The 19,950-nt window shown below is 39.8% G+C and overlaps 1 protein-coding gene across 5 annotated transcripts in view; it reads right to left on the bottom strand.

The window, feature by feature from the left end:
- Positions 1 to 19,950, bottom strand: part of PDLIM5 (PDZ and LIM domain 5) — a 131,609-nt gene that overhangs the window by 11,371 nt on the left and 100,288 nt on the right. For all 5 annotated transcript variants that reach the window (XM_059844133.1, XM_059844137.1, XM_059844138.1 and 2 more), the window contains 2 exons: positions 15,757 to 15,920; positions 5,331 to 5,505 (listed from right to left, as the gene is read on the bottom strand). In XM_059844133.1, coding sequence (XP_059700116.1) covers positions 5,331 to 5,505; positions 15,757 to 15,920 — 339 coding nt within the window. The remainder of the gene's footprint in view (positions 1 to 5,330; positions 5,506 to 15,756; positions 15,921 to 19,950) is intronic.

Here is a 19,950-nt window from a genome sequence, read left to right as displayed (position 1 = left end):
GACACTAAAGACGCTCTCCCGGCTCCAGGTAGGATTGAATTTCTGGCCATCTGCACTGAAATGACGGGCTCAGCTCTGAAATGGGAAGCAGGCATGCCAGCAACAGGAGGAGAAGGAATTTTTACATCTGCTGCATTTAGCTCTCCAGAGTTTACAGCCCTGACATGTTGAGGTCAGCCACTCAGGACAGTGCTCAGGAACGCAGACGGACCAGGAACAGTCTGAGAGCACACCTACGGAGTTCCTCTCCCAAAGCTCCCAGACAGCTGGGGCTGTGCCCTGCACAATGTCTGAGAGGTGTTCCATTAGTGCACTGGCTCCCTGTGCACACATGTCCAGAAGAACACTTTCTAAATACAATTTTACTTTCAATCAGGCCGCAGTTTAAACATGTCAAGCTGATACTGCAGCTTAATGATTCCTGCAACTTAAAAGCTGCCCAAAGCACATGGAAGAAAAAGAAAAAAAGAAAAAAAATACCTGCCATGTAAAATACACTAAAACATGATATTCAGAACTTGGAGGTGTTCCCAGTCTCTGCATAATTTTGCCATCAAAATGATAGCTTCCAGTAATGAAAGGTATTTATTTCCTCTATTAATTTGAAAAGGACTTAAAAGCCCCAATTTGAGTAAGGGGCAGGATGCCCACTCTCACGCAATGAGACAGAAGTAGCTAGGGGGATGCAATGCTAGGAAAATGGCTGTAGATTCTTCATCGTTCATTTCTTCCCCATTTAATACCAAAACCAGTAAAAATCTCACATGCCTCCATCAACTAGAACATACTCGTAAAAGCAGTGCGAAAAACCCATGTTCCTACTGTCCAAACGGGATATGGGATGACCCAACTGGCAACAGTTGGCTATGAATGTGCCTGTACCCCAGGCTACTTTGACATGCTGAGCATTTCTGAACAAATTTCTGACATCACCACCTAGACCACATGAACAAAACTCAGAGATGAAAATAAACTAATAATTTATTATTTCTTGGAAAGAAATTCTGATTGATTTACAAGAGTATTTGCAGAATCTAATTCTCTAAAGGTACATGACTTTAGTAGTCACCTCAGACATCTGGGTTCTGCATGCAATAATGATATTGGGGCAAACTGAAAGAAGTGAGCAACTTAAAGGAAACGTAAGTGCAATTTCAATGACTTAACGCTCATAACTGAATATAACTTCATCAGTATGATTGTGATATATTTTATTAGTATGCCAGTAATTTAGTTTCTCATGTGGCTTGTATTATGATAGCAAGCCAGAACTGAAATTTGGTGGTAGAGAGATCAAAAAGGCTTTCCACATCTGCTAGGAAGGCCAATCACTTCACAGTTAACCATACAGCAGTTCTACATTCTTGGAAGTTTCTTCTCCTCCTCCCCTGAAAACACCACAGTATACAATTTGTGTACAGGAGATGCTGAAAGGAAGCATCATTTGTACTTTTTCCTTTGTGCTTTTTGCCTTTAAAAAAAATTAAGATTTATGAAAAGGTGACAAAGCCAAGTCATCATTCACAGCAGCCATGCCAAAGGGTATGTTCTCAATGGTGATCCAGAGAAAACACATTTGGACTTCAAAGGAAGAGCCAACTCTGCAGTGCAGAACTTGGTAAGGCTGTCTGGGAACCAGAAGTCTTCATCAGGAAATGCCAGAAGTCTGCCAGACCGTCACAGCAAGCAGATCAAGAGAAATTTAGTTTGCCTCCAGCTTTGATTCTTTTAGACATGGAAAGAAAAGCTTACTTAATGAAGCTTTGGAAAAAACTGGAACCTTCAGACAATCACTATGTGAATAATTGAAGATATATTAAAAAGTTATAAGGTATCTCTAAGAAAGGTTTTGGCTCATCCAGCCATGGTTATTCTATGCCTGAGTGTAAAGTAACCAACTCCAGAATGCATTTTGGCTTCAAAACAGATGTACAATGCAATGCCATTTGATCCTCCTCCTACCTTTTCATAGGTAAAGCTACCACTGACGGCATGAAGTGTAATTATGTTAAAACTTGAACTCAAAATGCCATTGCAGTCTTCCACATCCACTGTATGCTGTGAACATGAGGCATATTTGGCATTGATTAATGCACATCAACTCATCTCAGAACTCTTGCTTTTAATAATTGAGCAGGCATTTAACATATGAAGAAATATAAGGATTTAAACACCAACAGCAAATTACAAAGAAGTCAGATGTGGGTACCAATTACTATTCATGAAAAGGTGTCACTTACAAGAGGTGACAATGGCTTAAGTACAGTCAAGTGGGGCCTCTGCAGTTTGCCCTCAGGTATCCACTACGGAGTAAATGTTGCTCCACAGACCAACAGACTGCCCTACTTAGAGGGCAGGAGCTCATCTCTTTGGTGATCAAAACAGGGGAGTGAGGAGCAGCGGAAAGTGATTTAAGGACCAAGAAGAGAGGGGAACTGCTCAGGACTGAGACCCCACAGCACAGAGCACCAGCACACCCTGATAAAACACAACTGCTGTAAAAGGCAAGGAAGCCTGTTGTATGAAAGATGCAGCAGATGGTGCACTTAATGTTTGGTCTAAAATTAAAAGAGAAAATTAATAGTTTCTTGCATGTTATTTACTGGACACAAATCCAAATCCCAGAGAACAAAAAGGACAGAATACTAAAGACAGATATAATTATTATATAGGCGAAACTGTTCAAGGAATCAGATGAATCTCACCCCAAAAATAAGTACACTTTTTCTGATATTAATCTTTGATTCTTCAATGAAGAAAAAAAACTGGATTAAGAGGCATAGGTGCACCTGTGTTGGGAATGTCTGTAAGTATTTTCTGTTGCTTCAAGGGGGTTAGGTTCATATACCTTTATTTTATTTCCTTGATGTATCCAGTAGAAGTAGGAGTAGCTTTTCCAAAACATCACAGATCCATTAGTAAAGAGTCTTGTAAAATTAACCCCAGTGCTAACTGAACTGGTAGTGAACTACCAGAACAGAAATCTCATGGAAGCAAACAAGCTGGACTCAGTTCACCCCTAAAGATCAAGTGATTTGCATTGGCTGGTTCTGATGTAGAATCCAAGCCAGGGTGCAGGAGGCTACAAAAAAACATGGTGGAAAGGCTGATTTTCTATTGTAATGAAAGAAAATTATACAGCTCATGGAGTTCCTCATTTTTCAGAGCTTTCTAATCAATAAAAGTCTCTTTCTTTAATCTTGGTGAAACATAATGCAGGCTCTCTTATTTTGTCCACTGAAAACATGAGATATAGATAAATAAATTTAAAAATACTATTAAAAAACCATTACTTTCCCCTTGTAGTTTAACAATACAAATGACTGAATAAGCAAGAAGAAAATACTTTGGAAGAATGCATTTTTTTCAATAATCCAATGAAATTTCTATTTTAGGGAAAATAAAATGCAAGGTGGATGAAAACGAGGATTTGCACATTGGCAATAAAAGCAATTACAATTCCCTGAAAGAGACAATCACAACTAATTGTCAGAAACCACTGACTGAACAATGCAACCCAGATTCAATTCTTCCTCCATACAAAATTCTGGCTAATGGTAGCATATCTTATGGAATCAGCAGAATTTATTTAACTTAATCTCTATTGGCAAACTTGTGTTTGTATTGTACCCATTTTATACAAGCTAAGGACAATAGCTACGATAATGTCCAAAGGCCAGGGAGCCCAGCAGAGAGCTTGAAATCCAGCAATATAGTAAATTATTATCAATTCAGTCCTAGTAATTGTTAAAACACCACTTGTTTTTCTTCTATGGATGTTATTTTTCTTCTTCTCAGTTAGAAACGACACTTTAGAAATCAACATTAGTCTTTCTATGGCTATGCTCTCTGTTTGGTTTCCAACCAGCTAATAGTCCCAATTCCATTGCAATGGGTGTATGCATGAAAACTAACTTGCTTATTTTTCTTTGGTCTCACATTTACTCCATTCCATCCAGTTTTCTGGTTCTCTGTAAAATGGACTGTAGGACTGTGATTGTTAGCAGTTCACAATATTTTTCCTCCAAAGTAGTTTCATTCTTGGTTTTGTTAGATAAACCACACACGAAAACAGTGTCCTGCATTACCAAAATGGAGCCTTAACCCACTTGTGACTAAAGAACCAAAACCCATAAAAGCAAAACAAAGCCGTGCTGTGAGAGATGCTGCAGGATTAACAGAATCCTAGAATAATTTAGGTTGGAAAAGACCTGTAAGATTATACAGTCCAACTGTTCACTCAGCACTGCCAAGTCCACCACTAAGCCATGTTCCTAAGTGCCACATTACACATCTTTTTAAGTACCTCCAGGATGGTGACTCCAAGACGGCCCTGGGCAGCCTTTTGAGTGCTGGGCAGCCTTTTGAGTGCTTCACAACCTTGGTGAAAAAAATTTTCCTACTATCCAATCTAAACTTCCCCATCACATCTTGTGGCTATGTCCTCTCACATGAGGAACATTATTTCCATAATGACAAAAGAATGATAAAAGTACTATTGACTGCTGACCTGACTATAAACCTGCTGACTCCTTTGAACCAACCTCCACATCACTGCAAGCTCCTTTCAGGCAGTTGTAGAGATGGGTAAGGTCCTCCCTGAGCCTCCTTTTCTTCAGGCTGAACACTCCCAGCTCCCTCAGCTGCTCCTCATAGGACTTGTGCTCCAGACCCTTCCCCAGCTCTGTTGCCCTTCTCTGGACATGCTCCAGCACCTCAATGTCTTTCTTGTAGTGAGTGGCCCAGAACTGGACAAAGGATTTGACGTGTGGTGTCCAGTGCTGAGTACAGGGAGACAATCACTGCCCTGGTCCTGCTGATCACACTGTTGCTGATACAGGCCAGGATGCCACTGGCCTTCTTGGCCACCTGGGCATACTGATGGCTCATGTTCAACTGCTGTTGATCAGTATCCCCAGGTCCTTTTCGGCCAGGCAGCTTTCCAGTCACTCTGTCCCAGCCTGCAGCGATGCCTGGGATTGTTGTGACCCAAATGAAAGACACAGGACTTTGTTGTACTAAACGTCATAAAACTGAGCTCAGCTCATTGATCCAGCCTGTCCAGATCCCTCTGCAGGGCCTTCCCACGCTCCAATACAGCAACACTCCTGCCCAACTTAGCCACCTGCAAGCATGACTAAGTGTGCTTTTGATCCCAGTTTGGACCATTGATTAGGATATAAAGCAGGACATGCTCAAATACAGAGCCTGAGGAGCAACCCTGGTGGCCAGTGGCCAGCTGGATTTCGTTCACTCATCACCACTCTCTGGGCCTGGCCATAGAGCCAATTCTGCACACCCCAAAGAGTGCCCCAGCAGGCAATACACACCTGATGACCTGGTTGCAGTGTGCACACATGGGAGTGCGCTTCCCCGCTGGAATATGCTCCGCCCGCTGAACCAACGTGTCTTGCTCATTTAGCTGAGGTGTTGTTGCAGCTTTGTCACTCGGGGCAGTTATTCCAGGTGATTTAATACTGTTTGATGTCCATCCACTGACAGGAGCTGGGGAAAGAATGCCAAAAGCTTTTAGAGGACCATCTTTCAGTACTAAGTAAATTAACTTGAAGCACAAGCAACCAACAGCATTTGCCTAACATCATTGTCCAGTGTATACCTCCCTCCTTAAAGGAACATATTAAAAAGCACTCATTCTCCCCTTCTTCCCCCATTAAGTTACCCAGAAAGTCCAACCTACTTTATGAAATGTCTGTGAAATAACACAGAATGGTTTTGGCTAACTTGGAGAGGTAGTGGACAAATTTTAACATGTTGAAGAAGTTAGGTAAAAGAATATACAATCTGTGAAGGCATTTTTTTGTTTTAGATACAAAAGCTGAAGCCAAGAACATCAGTATATGAATAGAGGCAGGAGAAAATGACATACTTACTCAAAAAATTTCACAGTGTGTGCAAGAGATCATACATCATTACTAACATGTTAAACAAGAACATGCATTCAATACAACATGTGTAGGAATTTAAACTAGAGTACTGTAAAAGTAAAATTTGTTTCTACATTGAAATTAAACACTGGTCTAGATCCGTGGATTCTGCCAATCTGAAGCACTCCAAAGGTCATGTTCACATCCTCCTTATAAAAGCATGACACAAATAAAACCCTGACATTTTCAGAAATGTATAGGCTACACACTTCCATGTGTACTCAGGGTTTTAGAGCTGGAGAACAGACATAAGCTTTTATGGAGTTTGAGAAATGCATTTACAAAATGAAAGGCACAAATGATACTGTTGAAAGGGTAGAGAAGAAACAAGCAGACCTCTGCTTTTCTTTTCCCTCTACTGATATATGTACCTTGGTAATGGACAAGCTACAACAACATGGGTTTATGGGAGCAGTTATTCCTGTCAAGAGGAGGTATCTTTCTTTTTCAAGTACATTATAAAAAAGCTCACATTTCCATAGCCTTTTGTTTGCAACCACAGGCAAAAGAAACCTGAAGCATTTACTTGGTGCCCTGTCTTTAGTGCAGCTTTGCTAAAGCTTGTAAATCAATGAGTGAAATTAAGATGCAAGTGAAAATTCAGAGGCAAACAACCAAGCAATGACCAAGACATTAGACAGTGCAGGATGATGCTTCTGCTGCAAAGATGCAGCTCTCCAGGGTCAAGGCATTGGTATGAAGCTTTGCCAAAAATCTAGTTTGTGGAGCTGTTAATCTTTGTGCTATTCGTCCTCTCTTGTTTGTCATATCTTCCAGGGAAAAAATGAAAAATTGTTTCTCTTCATCTCCATTAATGGAATGCTGATCAGCCTCTGTCCTACAGAAAAATTGCAAATACTTTTCAGGCAAAACACTGCATTCCCTGCTGAAAGAGAAGTGCCATAGTGCCATACTAATTCACAGTGAAGACAGATTTAAGCAACACTGAATAAACAGAAAATCCAACATAAATGCCAATATTGTGCTATTTACAGAATATAGCCAAGCACTGCACAGTTTAATCAAAATATTACCATGAACTTTAGCAACCCCCTCCTCCACTCACATCTAGGCTAACACATCTGGAAGAGAAATCCTGTTTAACACCAATGCTTTTGTACTGTAATTAGACTTGGTATTAACCTGCTGATATGTGCTCAATACCTGCTTTTGCTTATTCTTTCTGTGTATGAAGAAGAAATATATTAATATATCTTTTTTTTGTTTAAGTGGTTGGTTTATGAAAATTTCTCATAGCAGATCATTTCAAGACTGATACAGTTTTGGATCCTTTTCAGAAACTGAAGTAGCAAAAAGTATAACAATTCATAAGGTTTGCTTGTTTTATTCTTATTTGTTTTTTCTTTTTTAAAACAAGACTATATTTCATGTAAAATTAATGACTTTGCAATATCTTGAAAAAATAACATCTTTATTCTTGAAACACTGAACATTCCTGAGCAGAAAGAATTTAGGAATAGAGGCACTTGATCTTGAACAAGTGACTCTGCTACTGTAGCTCACTTTAGATTATAAATGCCTGCTAAGCTGGAAACGTAGGAAGAGATAAAAATGAAAAGGTGGCAGAACAGCTTTGAAGACATGAACAAAAGTGGTGTTGATTAATAGCACTTTCCTGCTCTGTCATCACACATGGTTTTTCAATTTTCAGATCCCATTTCATGAGAAGACAGGAATACACACTAAACCCAAATCTGTTTGAAGACTGCTTTTGCCATAAATCAAATTGCAACACAGCTCCTAGTGCATTGCTAATTTCTGTTTGGGTTATCTACTGAATCCCAAAGCCCATTCAGACACATCAGCTGTCTCGTTTGCACTGTGTAGTTAAAAAAAGTGTTTCTGCTTGCTTAAGGGGTGGAAAAAAAGGCATAAACATCACAATTGCTCCCTTTTCTTTGTTCTCATTACAGCTTTCATTACTGCTGTTTTTATGAACGATGCTTTTCTGAACACTACCTAACTTCAAAGTTACTACTGGCCAGGAGGAGAATTTGTCTATGTAAACCTTCTATACAAAGCTGTTAGATCAGTCATTTCTGAGTTATTTAAAGCATTAAAAGTGAGAGGAGATAGTCCATCACATTACAACAAAAACTCTCTTTTAAGCAAAATATAATAGAAACCACACAAATTAATATTGTGTCAAGCAAGAGCTGTGACCTGAGCAAAACCAATCTGGTCTTTTAGCGTTGAGGACACTCCCTGCCCATGCTCCCAATTTGTGCCCCCAGCATTCTCACAAGGATTTTTCTTCTCTTTGCTGGTAATCACATTAAGACCTTGTTGGTCTTGCACAGTCAAAAATCCACCAGTAAAGTACTGTAGTATCTATACCTATATAAAATACCTTACTTGATATACTGCTTTCTTTGTAAGAACTCTAGAAACCTTCCACAGTTCTCTAGATTTATTTCTTTTTTTTTTTCACCATTCTCCCTTCTTCACTGCTTTATTTGCCTCAGCCTTTTATCTTCCTCATTTCCTTCTGAACACCACCTGGAGGATAGCTTTTATTGGCCACTTCTGTCTTTCCACAGGCCACAAACATACCTTTAACACTTCAGTAATTTCACCAAAGGTTCATTACTTCCACTGCAACCCACAGACCATTTTTTTGTTGGTGGTGACATTTTCATTTAGTTGGTTTGCTTTTGATTTAAAAAATCCCCACTATTAATGCTCCACTTAAATCTGTATGAATTCTCAGTACTTTCCCCAACACTATTCCTCCTCTTATAGCTAGAGAATTTCAAATATTAGGCCTGTTTTCTTGTTTATATAGAACATTGATATTTCCCATAGATTCCTTCTACTTCAACAGCAAGTTTAACACTCCAGTGGACAAGATGTTTTTACTGCAGACAGGATGGGGATACTCTGAGTTCACATCTTCTCTTCCCTTCCTTTCTCTTCTCTATTCCCTCAGGAATCTTTCAGATTGAAACTCAACTACTTGATTTAAAAACATCAGGCCCAGAAAACTGATACGGGCGTTTTTTTCTTGCAACTAGAAGATTTTAGGGCACATGAGGAATGCCAAAGTAGGTACCAATCTTTACACACAATCTAAGTGAACACCTCTCAACTCTTGGCAACCAGTCTGAGCTCTCCTCTAGTTTGTGTTTTATACTTTTCTTTTTATATTTTACACATATGATCAGCAGCTTTGTTCTCAATGAGTACTGGGGAAGATAGATGTCCCATTATCCAAGATGTGTCAAGGTGCATGCACATTTTTAATTGCAAATGGTGACTGATTAGTAATGGAAAGAGAAATCACCCATATTTTCCTGTTGCCACCTCTGTTGCTTGAAATGGGACAAAGGACAGAAACTTTTGTGGGTGGCTTGAAGATTTAAAACTAAAAGCAGTAAATTCAACTAATAAATAAAATAAAAAATTTAGAAGAATTATACACTCCAGCAGAAGCTATTCTGACCTGAGTAACAGAGAGATTTGGGTTCTATGCAAGTCATGAGAAGATGTCTGTGGCCAAATTTTGTAGGCTTCACTTCACCGTCACTCTTTTTAATTAAACATTCTAAAGCACTATTGATTTACAATGATGTATTGTCATTGCTTTTTTAATTTTTTCTAAAACCAAAAACACTCTGTCCCTGACTATTAACTTTCTACTTTATTAGGTTTAAGTTTAGCAAACCCACAGTGTTTGCTTTCACTGAACTCCTTGGTATGGCTAGTTTAATATTTAACAATCTTTTAGGAAGGATAAAGAAGTGCCTCTTTTTTTTTCCTTTTTTAAAAATCCCAGTGTGACTTTGCCCTTGTTAGTCTAACAATAGGTTGTTCCATCGCTGAGCACATGGATAACTGCAAACACTGCTGAAAGGTTTGGAAGACAAAGGGAGAAAGGCGGATACGCAGCGGTGCCAAAGTCACTTTGACAGAGGTTCTCTGGTGCGTAGCAACAATACAACAGCCTGAACTGTTTAACGCTCACTTAAACATAACATCAGCCTTCATGTAATATCTATAAATAACAATGCTACTTGAAGCAGTGGGAGTGCCAGAACTTCATTTGAAAGTGTTCTAACTCAGTGATTTATACACTGCAATCAAACTACTGTATTATAAATGGAAAATATAAAGCTTCATACGTCCAATTTTCTGACTTTTCGTAATATATCTGTCATGTAAGAAATCTTCCTGTTCCTTCCCTCAAAACCAAACAGATGGCCAGATGAAGCAACGTGTCTGAAAAGCTATGCTGTCAGCTCACTGCTCTGGCTGCATGCAACACCCCGTCCACTCCCAGGCCCACATGAAATCACACAAGTTCAGTGCAGAATGCAACAGGACAAGTACAAGGTGAGAAAAAAGCCAAAACCTCAAAAAAAACTCCCCCCAACAAACGCAGAGTTCAACCCCTGTATTCTGTAGTTGTTTCTTTTGTTTCTCATGAAGTCTTGGAAACACAGTCAGAGCTAAACTCCTTTTGCTGATTAAAGGCAGAACAGGACGAATTAAACCATTATCATGTCTTTAAATGCTGGGTGAAAGCTGTATGCACCCGTGGAAAATCAAAACAGGTGTCACCTTGGCCCCATTTCAACAGCCCCTGCAACTAGAGGGACTAGTTCCTGTGTTAGTAACCAGCCTTTCAACTGGAAAGGCTCCGGGTAAATTAGCTGTAAAGCATCTTAATTAAAATGAGTATGGTGGTTTTGGCTTGCTCAGCCTGTCTCCTTCTGATTTGTTACATCACATACCGTCACAAATTTGGCACAACTGGCGTTGCTTTTATCGAAAAAGCGGCTCAAGAAGAAAGAGAAAACCAAGTCCTGTGCTACAGTGTTGCATTTCTCTGCAGTGACAGTATACAAACCCATATGGTGGCTTTCTGCAGATAAGATTTTACCCCCCTTGCTTTTAGTTCCTCTTCTGAACTCAACAGCTTGGCTATGTCCGCAGAGACCATGTCTGTCCAGTCTCATGTAAATCACCTGTCAGTTTCATGAAGCTGATGGTTAACACTGAATTCCAATAAGAATGCATTTACCAGAGGAATACTGGTTTTTCATTTGCTGAACAAATATTAGGCATAATTCTTGGATGGCCCACACCTGTGCATCTGAAAAGGACACACCACTGCTCTGAGCTGGTGGTAGCTAATGGAGAGGAACTGATCTGGTGAGTCAGTCTGTGACAAGAAGTTACTTTTTAACAAATCAAAGACAATGAACATCGAATTTTGGAAGTCAGTGAACATTCCCACTTGATGTGCGTGAAATAAGCATAGAGCCAAAAAATCTCTGCATCTCTGCTTAAAGGAACACAAAGAAACCTGCATCTGTCCAAGTACTGCATATAATTCATTTAAGTGCCCAATTTGGTGCAATAGCACGTGAATTTGGAAAAACCAAAACACAGGAAAATTGTGTAAGGTCATGTCTGTAACAGAAGAGCTGAGTTTCTATTCAGCAGATCTCATACTGAGGTACACCAGTCCATTCTTTCTCTGAATAGCAGGTGGTACATTTCTGCATCATTACTATGATCTGTCCCTTCTTAAAGATAAACATTCAAGTTTTAGAAACACTAATTTTTTCACTAACTCTACAGTAGTTAAAATTTCGTACTGCCATCAAGTTAAGGTTAACATTTATAAATTACTCTGGTTTCACAATGGGTTTTGCTTGGCTAAGCGACTTCACATAAATTAACTTGTAAGAACAAACTCTTGTGGTTTGCTGTCACATGATGATATAACAATCTAGATTAGATGAAAAATTAATTACAGTCCATAAACCAGGATCAGAAAGGTTTTGTATTTTGACCTGTCAATCATAACACTTTTATGGAGAAGGCTTTCTGGTTTCATGAATGGTGACTACATCAGGGAGCAGCAACCTTTAACAATCTTTTTTGGTGAAAAATGGTGGAAGTGTTTTGGGATCTATTTTTAACAGAGGCAAAACCAACAATGTAAGAATTTGTTGTAATGACTAGCAGTGTTAACCCAGTTTCTTCCCCATATTCAGACCTTGGTCCTCAATGGGCAAGTAGCTCCTTGAGCTCCTATAATTAGTCCTGACTTTAAACTCCTGTTCTACAAAGGAAACAAATTATTATGAGAGGATCCTAAAAACAAAACTGCAGAACTTTATGATCACCGTGATGGTGACACAATAGTTTGGTTGCTTTTTCCATGCAGAAGTATTCCCAAAGCTATCAACATAAATTAGCCAGCCTGTATAGCCTGTATGATCAAAAAAATTGACATAGGGGCTGGTGCAATTACAAATGAAACACAGAAAAACAAAAGTGACAAGGACAAAAAGTGCTGCAGTCTATCCCTTTATGGTACTTAATCCCTTCAGGACTTACTGGCAGTACAAGCATTTTGTGACAGCACAATGTATCTCGGTGACTTCCTCTCCACAGCTCCATATTGTTTGCCCTGATGGCCAAACTCCACAGTTTCACATATCATTTTTCTCATTTTCTCTATATAAATAAGTAGCAGAATAAGTAGCAAGGAAGGAAACAAAGACTCGAACTGCCAATAAAGCACGATGTCAAGTCACACCTAGGAACAGGCTTTTCTTTCCCTTTAAAATTTTAATATTATTGCAGGAATGGGATATAAAAAAGAAAATGCAGCAAAAAAGCTATGGATAATTCCAGAGGAGGTAAATTCAAGGCTACCAAGTACACAAAAACAACTCCAAGGAAATAGCAGAATTTTTAAAACAAAGTTGTCTGGGGAGTACTTTTAACGTGCTTTCAGCCAGTTTCTAAGTGTAATCCCTCTGCTGAAGGGATCATGTGCTTAACACATGTGCTTGCTCAGGATTAGGCAACTGACAGTTGTGCATATTGCAAAATATGCTGACATTCCCTAGCAGCTCTTCTGGAAGGAGATTATATATCCCAGTGATACCAGGCTGAGAGAGACCCTAGGAATAAGGAAACTGGCACATCTGAGTAAAGGGTCACTTAAAACACCCACTTTGAACGCTTCTACCACAAACCTTCCCCATCCCGTTCTTCTAACTCAGCTGCAAAGCCTAGGAGGAACAAAGGGCATCGACTGCAATGAAACTCTCCTTTCCAAGAAGCAAACCAGCCTTTCTGGCCACCAGCTGTAACAGCTCCCCACAGGCCCCCTGCTATCCCACGGGCCCCAGCAAGCAAGTGGGATGTTGCCTGTCCAGCTCCTGTATGGAAGGCAAGGTATGGCACTGGCAGTGCTGTGCCTGGCACACAGCCCCTACAGTCCCCATGCATCAGCAGCTCCCCCCCCCCAGCAACAGGTTTGAAAGATGTCAGGTAAGAGAAGCAATTTCATGTGAGAAATGTAACACTGAAGTCCTGACTGCTTCTGACCATCACAGATCCTGCTATACTCTCCATGAGAACAGTTTGTCTCCGGGACTGACTCCAGCTGGTGTAGCTGTGCTTACCAGGCAATTGCACCTTCTGAGATTGTTCTCAATTTGCCACGTGCTATTCACTTCCTTTCAAGTTGCTGTGGAAGTTCACGGCACGCTGATGAGCAGCTGTCACCTCTCACCCAACAAGGTGGCTGCGTGGCAGTGGTGAGTGAAAGCCATTCCTGTGCATGCCCTGCTCCTAAGGTGCAAATGTTAACTGAAGCTCCTCTGGCACTTGGGACATCATACTCCTCCCACCCTGTTAATTCCTGGGCAGTTGCTGTTCACACTGCTGCATTATCTTCCCTGTACTTTCCAGTTTTAGGAAAATCTGAGTCTTCAATGCCTCTTTCTCCTATAGCTTTTATTTCTGACTCCCTCAATATTTTTGGGGAGAGCTAACAGCTTTGCTTCTTTGGAACTTAAGCAATGCATCTCAGAACACTTCATCAAGACAGCACAAAGCTGACATCCTCCTGACCATTTCTTTCCACCAGCTTCTCTACCAGTATGAACTTTCTAAGCTTTCTTTAAGCTATTCTGGGACATAACAACCAAAATTCTCCACCTGGCTTTCCCTCTCAGCTGCCTACTCAGTATCTCTGATGTAAAACAAAACAAAACAAAAAAAAACCCAAAAAAAACCCAAAAAAAACACCAACAAAAAAATTCGCATTATGCAAGAGCATAGGCATAGATTTTCAGAGCACTACAGAATCAAGCGCAGTTTAAGTAATCTCTTTAAAACTCTCTCCTTCATGAACATCTTATAAAAAAGGCTATTTTGAACATTTGACTCCTATTAATACTAGAGCAGGCTAGTAGGATTTAGCAGTGAAACACCTACCAACATACTAAAAATGAGTGTTGTACTACAGAAATTCCAAAATCATGAGTGGTTTCTATGCAAGGTAAATAATTAATGACTTGGTGAGACAGAAAGTTATATCAACTGTGAAGCACAACCAGTCACTTAGAAAAATGCAGGATTATGACATGCCCACAAAAGCTTGCCTTAAGCACACATGCTACCAAAAAGGTTACTTTAAGAACTGTTGGGGCTTCTGTTGCTACTGCTCATTTTGAGGGTTTTTTTCCCTTCTAATGCTAGCTAACTCATAGATGTAAAACAATGCTAGAATTAAACTGACCTAAATTTTAAGAAGTCTTTACCTTGCCCTCATTAGCAGACTCACTATTTGCCAGGAAAGTAAAGCAATGACAGTGCATTGCCATCTTGAGGCTTCCTACAGAACTGCACAGCCCAACCAAAATACACCAACTTGTTACCAACCACAGCAGTCATTCAATCAGAAGTGCCAAAGCCATTATAAAACATGCAGCATTAACACCGTATTTTTCTTTATTTTCATGCCAGGGCTTCTATAGTCCCATTTTGGGACTGGATATACTTCTAAAGAGGGAAAACCCTTACACAGAGCAAAACCAAACAAATAGAGCTATTTAGCATAAATGATCCTGTCAGAAAAAAAATCAAGACTAGTCATATATTACCAAGAAAAATCTGAAGCTAAAGCTTAATTAATAATACAGATTTCCCAGATCCTTTGAAATTACTACACAAGTTTAATTTAGCACCAAAATTGATTCAGCTTTAAAAATTACTCCAAGTAACTACTGCATGTAATACTATGAAAACCTATGTACACAGTTACACATACAAATGTGTCTGTATTATCTAATAACATAGGAGTGGCTCATAAAGAAAACAGAATGCTTTCCAGGTATAACACATTCTGGTGTGGGTTCAAAGGTTTAGAAATCACCCAAGTTCATTCAAAGGTAGAAGCTATGTGAATTGTCCTTGTAAGAACTTTTACACAAACCTCTGCAACCCAAACCTATGTCATAACCTGGCACCCTGCTCAAATAAAACCTACAGATGTCAAATACATAAACACTTTAGTGCTTCAGCCTTTTTTATCTTTTTTTAAAATTAATGAGTACTTCTGAAAAGATCACTTGGAAAACACAAGAATATGGGTAATATCAACATATGTCAATATTCCTCCTACCTGAATGGGATATGCTTGAATCTACAAAGTCACATGGGAAGAACCAAGATAAAACTGTGGGGTGTATATACATATAATTGATTTGTATAAATGCCTTTAATAGAGGTGTGAGGCAACTGATTTTGCTTGTTTGTGAAACTAATTGCATCTATGAGGCTACTTACAAAGGGCTACTGGTTTACTAAAGTGGCTAAATTGGTTTTTCTTCTCCTCTTTTCCCAGCAAACTGGCCTGTTCTCAAAACCCACAAACAGCCATTTGAAGCCTGTTGTTTTTACGCCCAAGGTGAAGCTTGTTTTCCTGAGCCATCCAAAGGCCTTTAGGTGAACAAGAAAAAGCCTCTCTGGAAGTTACCTGCTTGGTTGGGAGGCTGCCAGCCCTTGGCAGAACCCAGGGGTGCCGCTGGCTTGAGAACTGCGGCAGGTGAGGAGTTGGCAGGAGCAGGTCTCACATCCACAGTGTCCTGGCAGGCAGGGACGCTCCTCACTGGGGCAGGCTGGGCAGCTTCCAGGGAATCACTGTTCAGAAACGAGGGAAGAGTAAATAAATGCCTCTTGCTAGAACAGGAGAACTTGTGAAACGGAGATGTGGAGTGACATTCCCTCACCCCAGTGCAACAATGCAGCACCCACTAGTCTGTCATCACCCACAATGCTGTGGTAGCTACACCCTAAGGCTGCTTTCTAAGAACTGGACATTTGAGTAAGGTCTGCCAAAAGTCAATAGAGTCAACTAAACCCCTTCACAATTTTCATTTTAAAAGAGTTTTAAGTTTCTTTAGTCATTAAACAACATGCACAATATTTTATATTGCCTCTTTAGAGCACTTTACAGCTGCTTTTATACTTTAAGGGTTGGAAGAACTCTTTTAGCTCTTTAAAAACACACATGATGAAAACTGAACTCAATCACAATCCACATGTAGTGCAAGTAGCCATTAATTACACTGATAGCAAGAAAATTTTTCATTTCTCACTTGCCTTTGGGAAGCTGAAAATAAATACTTTTATTTAAAACAGTCAAAGTAGAGGAGTAATTACTAATGAAGGTCATTTGCAAAACAAATGTACATCAAAACCAGGAAATTAACAACATTGTGAAATACAGCCAAATACATACATGAAATACCATTCCAAAAATATATTTTGCACATTTTAGAAACCCATCAATAACACACTAGAAGCCTTGTATTCTTTCCTCTATTGAAGAAAAACAAATTTTCAGCACATGTGCACCATGTGTATTTTCACCAGGGTCATTCCCAGAATTACAGATTGTGCCAAGTTTGTAAAGTAAAAATCCATGAGCTATTTTTACTTTACAAGTGTTGCACATGCACAGTATTACCTTGCCTGCATGACATGCAACAACTTGAACACACCATGAGGCCAAAACAAAGGTTCATAACCTTGATTTTTTTTGTTGTCACTAGATTTACAGGGTAAATAATTCATGTATTTAAAATCTTCTTCCAGGTTAGGGATAACAAAAGTCATTCACAGCTTGGAGAATAAACTGAGCATTCAGATTTAATGAGTAACAGCTGTGGTAATTGCAGGCTTTTGGTAACAGCAGTAGCTGTGTTGAACCAGCACTGGTGGATTTGCTGTACACAGTGTGCCCAAGCCCAGAGAAGCACAAAGTGAGTCCTTGCATTCCTTTATCTTCAAATGCTGAAAAGATATTTAAAGACATTTGTGTAGCTCAAATGGAGGCATTGAAGGTGCACGTTAGATTCCTTTGAGACTCGTGTTCTAAGTCTTTATTACAGGCAGATTTTGAGGCAGTGGAGATACGGCATAAAAGTGCTAATGCAGACTGAAAGAAAAATGATAAATAACTACCCTCCGATGTGAAGTAGCAGCAGCAGCTGAAAATGACAAGGTAGTTTAGGATTGGCTTCCATAACGAAAACTGCAACCTCACTGTTACAGAAACATCCTTCTGTACTGTTGAATATATTCGACATGTAACCCATCAAACCCATTCCAGGCCAGAGTCCCACTGCAACTTTAAGAATCCCTTGTTAGCACTGTTGGTGCTAAAAAAAGAAAGTTTCCTCCTTCTCCATCCAAGAGGCTCATTACTGCTTGTCAAATAACTTTTCAAGTCTAGCACCTCTTCACTGCCTTTGTCTGGAATATATGTCATAAATAATACAAATCATCAGTCAGAAATAAAAAAATCCTGCTGACTCAGCAGCTATCTTTTACAAGCAGAGGCTACTCAACAAGCAAAAATGGATTTCAGACAAGTAAAAATGGTTCCCTCCAAGGAGAAGATGGCAAGGAAGCTTCTTGAGGGAAGCCCACAAGGCTCATTGCAATGCTGATTGGAAACTCTACTGTTGCTATTTTTGTGGTCAAATTCTAAGGCTTGTGAATGACGTGGCCCACTAGTTCCTGAAGCAACAGAATGCTGGAGACACTCAGGCTTTCATTTCGAAATTAGGTGAAACTCTAATGATCCCAAACTAAAAATCAATCATAAACCCAGGTATAAGGACGTCTGATGCTTTTTTATCACTTCTGGAAGTTTACATGCCAGGAACCTCAAGCAAGAAGCTTTCCAAGGGAAAAGCCTGAAGCCATCACTTGGACAGAGGGGATGCTCCTGGCCTCAGGCAAAACTTCTGATAGGTCTTGGACACCCTTTGCATTGCATTTCTGATTCTTCAAAGCAAAAATTGAATAAACTCAAGCCACTAGTTCAGCCTGTGAATTTAAGAGGCAGGCTGCTACTGCAGCTTGGTAAGCCTCCACTGTGCGATAGTGCCCATCTATGGCAGGCTGCATGAAATAATGCAGCATTTCTCTGGCATTAAGTTGGCTGCGAGCGCACATGCAGTGTTCTCTGCAGAAAGATCCATCTTTGTCTCACTTTCAAAGATGCACTGCACCCTCAGCATCTCCCTCCTAAGAGGTTCAACCTTTTAAACACTGAACTTGAAATTCATGCTGCAAAGTTAATTCCTCAACACCTCATGTTTTTCTACACTGAGAAACATTTGAACTCTAGTTATGGTTATCCAGCTTTACAAATACAGTGATGGATCTTTTCAGAAGCACAGTTATCTTCTACAAGTGGCTGTACAATGCCCACAATTAGCCCCACTAGTGTTTTGCAACTCACGAGGATGTACAATGATGACCCAAGTTTTTACCATCTAGAAAATACAGGATTTGAAGAGGCAAAAAAAAAACCCCGAAATCTAAGAAAATAAATATATTATAGAAGAGAGGTCCCACCTGCTTTTCAGTGTCACCACTGGGAAGCTGAGGAAGGAATGATAAACCTTATGTATTTACCAAGCTCTGTGTGAGTACTTTATTAGACTTCCTAGCTGACACTCACAGGTCAGCTTCAGGTCAAGAACATTTCCATGTCAGAACACTTGTAATATTACTAATGACACACCTACCTTCTGCCTCTAGCATTAACATTTTAACTCTGTTCCATAACTCTTAAACTCCTCCTTCTCGACCTGATGAATACTTACAGCAAAAATCAAAGTTTTCCAAGATAAAAACTTATGCAAACATGAGGCTCATCACTGCAAGCTAACCTTTCCTGCAAGCTGTGAATGCTCTGCTGTCAGCCTTTGGGCAAGGGGTATTAACACTGCAAGAACCAAGTAATGGTGAAACATGAGTCTGTCAGATTCAGTCTTGTGTCCTGAAAACCCACGAGAAGTTAGATTAATAAGCTATGGGAAGATTAATCAAAATAATTCTGGAAGTGTGTTGCAAGGGAAACAGATTGCAAAAACAGCCCAAGAAAAAAGTCTGGCAAAGAAGCAAGCCAAAGACACCTCTCTATCTTTTACATATGCTAGCTTACACTTAACAGACACGCCTGAAATTCCATGGAGAACAGCTCCTACCACACAGTGCAGCCTTATTTTATCAAAGTAAGTGTGTGTATGGAAAACAAACAAATTTCTGGGGAGCCAGTTAGGAGGCATGAGGGGGACACAGAAGGCTCCAGGGCCAGTGCAAACTTTATTCAGAGCTCACAAAACGCTCCTCAGACTTACCCTGTCTCTTGGTTCAACAAAACTGGGGGGGAAAAAAAAAACAGAAAAAGCAAGTAGAAATTTCTTCTCCTGTGAGGGAGGAAGCGGATCCAAGTTACACTTGATATAAGCACCAGTTTTTCAGAGACCAGGCTGAATGCATTTCAGAGGCATTTTAAGAAATTTGCACTGAATCTTTCTGAATGTATTTAGAGGTTTTCTTCCTCCCTCAAAAACCCCAAAGCCACAAAAAATAAACCCCAAAAAAACCAAACTGAACCAAAGCCAAACAAAACCCCAATAAACAAAAAACACCCCAAAAAGCCAACCAACCAACAGAACCCCAAGAAAACAAACAAACAAACAAAAACAGAGAAGAAAAACACGTTGTCTGGAGCTATGGATGCCTAAACCTCCCCTCCATCCTTCCACAGCATTTCCCATACAATGCTGTCTAGAATTACTTCACACAAACTTTAAAGAAGCTAATAATGGAGATGTTGTTATAGCCAAAGAAAGACCTACTAAATAAC

This window comes from Haemorhous mexicanus, chromosome 4 (genome assembly GCF_027477595.1).
Source record: "Haemorhous mexicanus isolate bHaeMex1 chromosome 4, bHaeMex1.pri, whole genome shotgun sequence".
Lineage (NCBI taxonomy): Eukaryota > Metazoa > Chordata > Aves > Passeriformes > Fringillidae > Haemorhous > Haemorhous mexicanus.
Note: the sequence above shows the minus strand (reverse complement) of the source record. Positions and strands in the feature narration are given on the sequence as shown.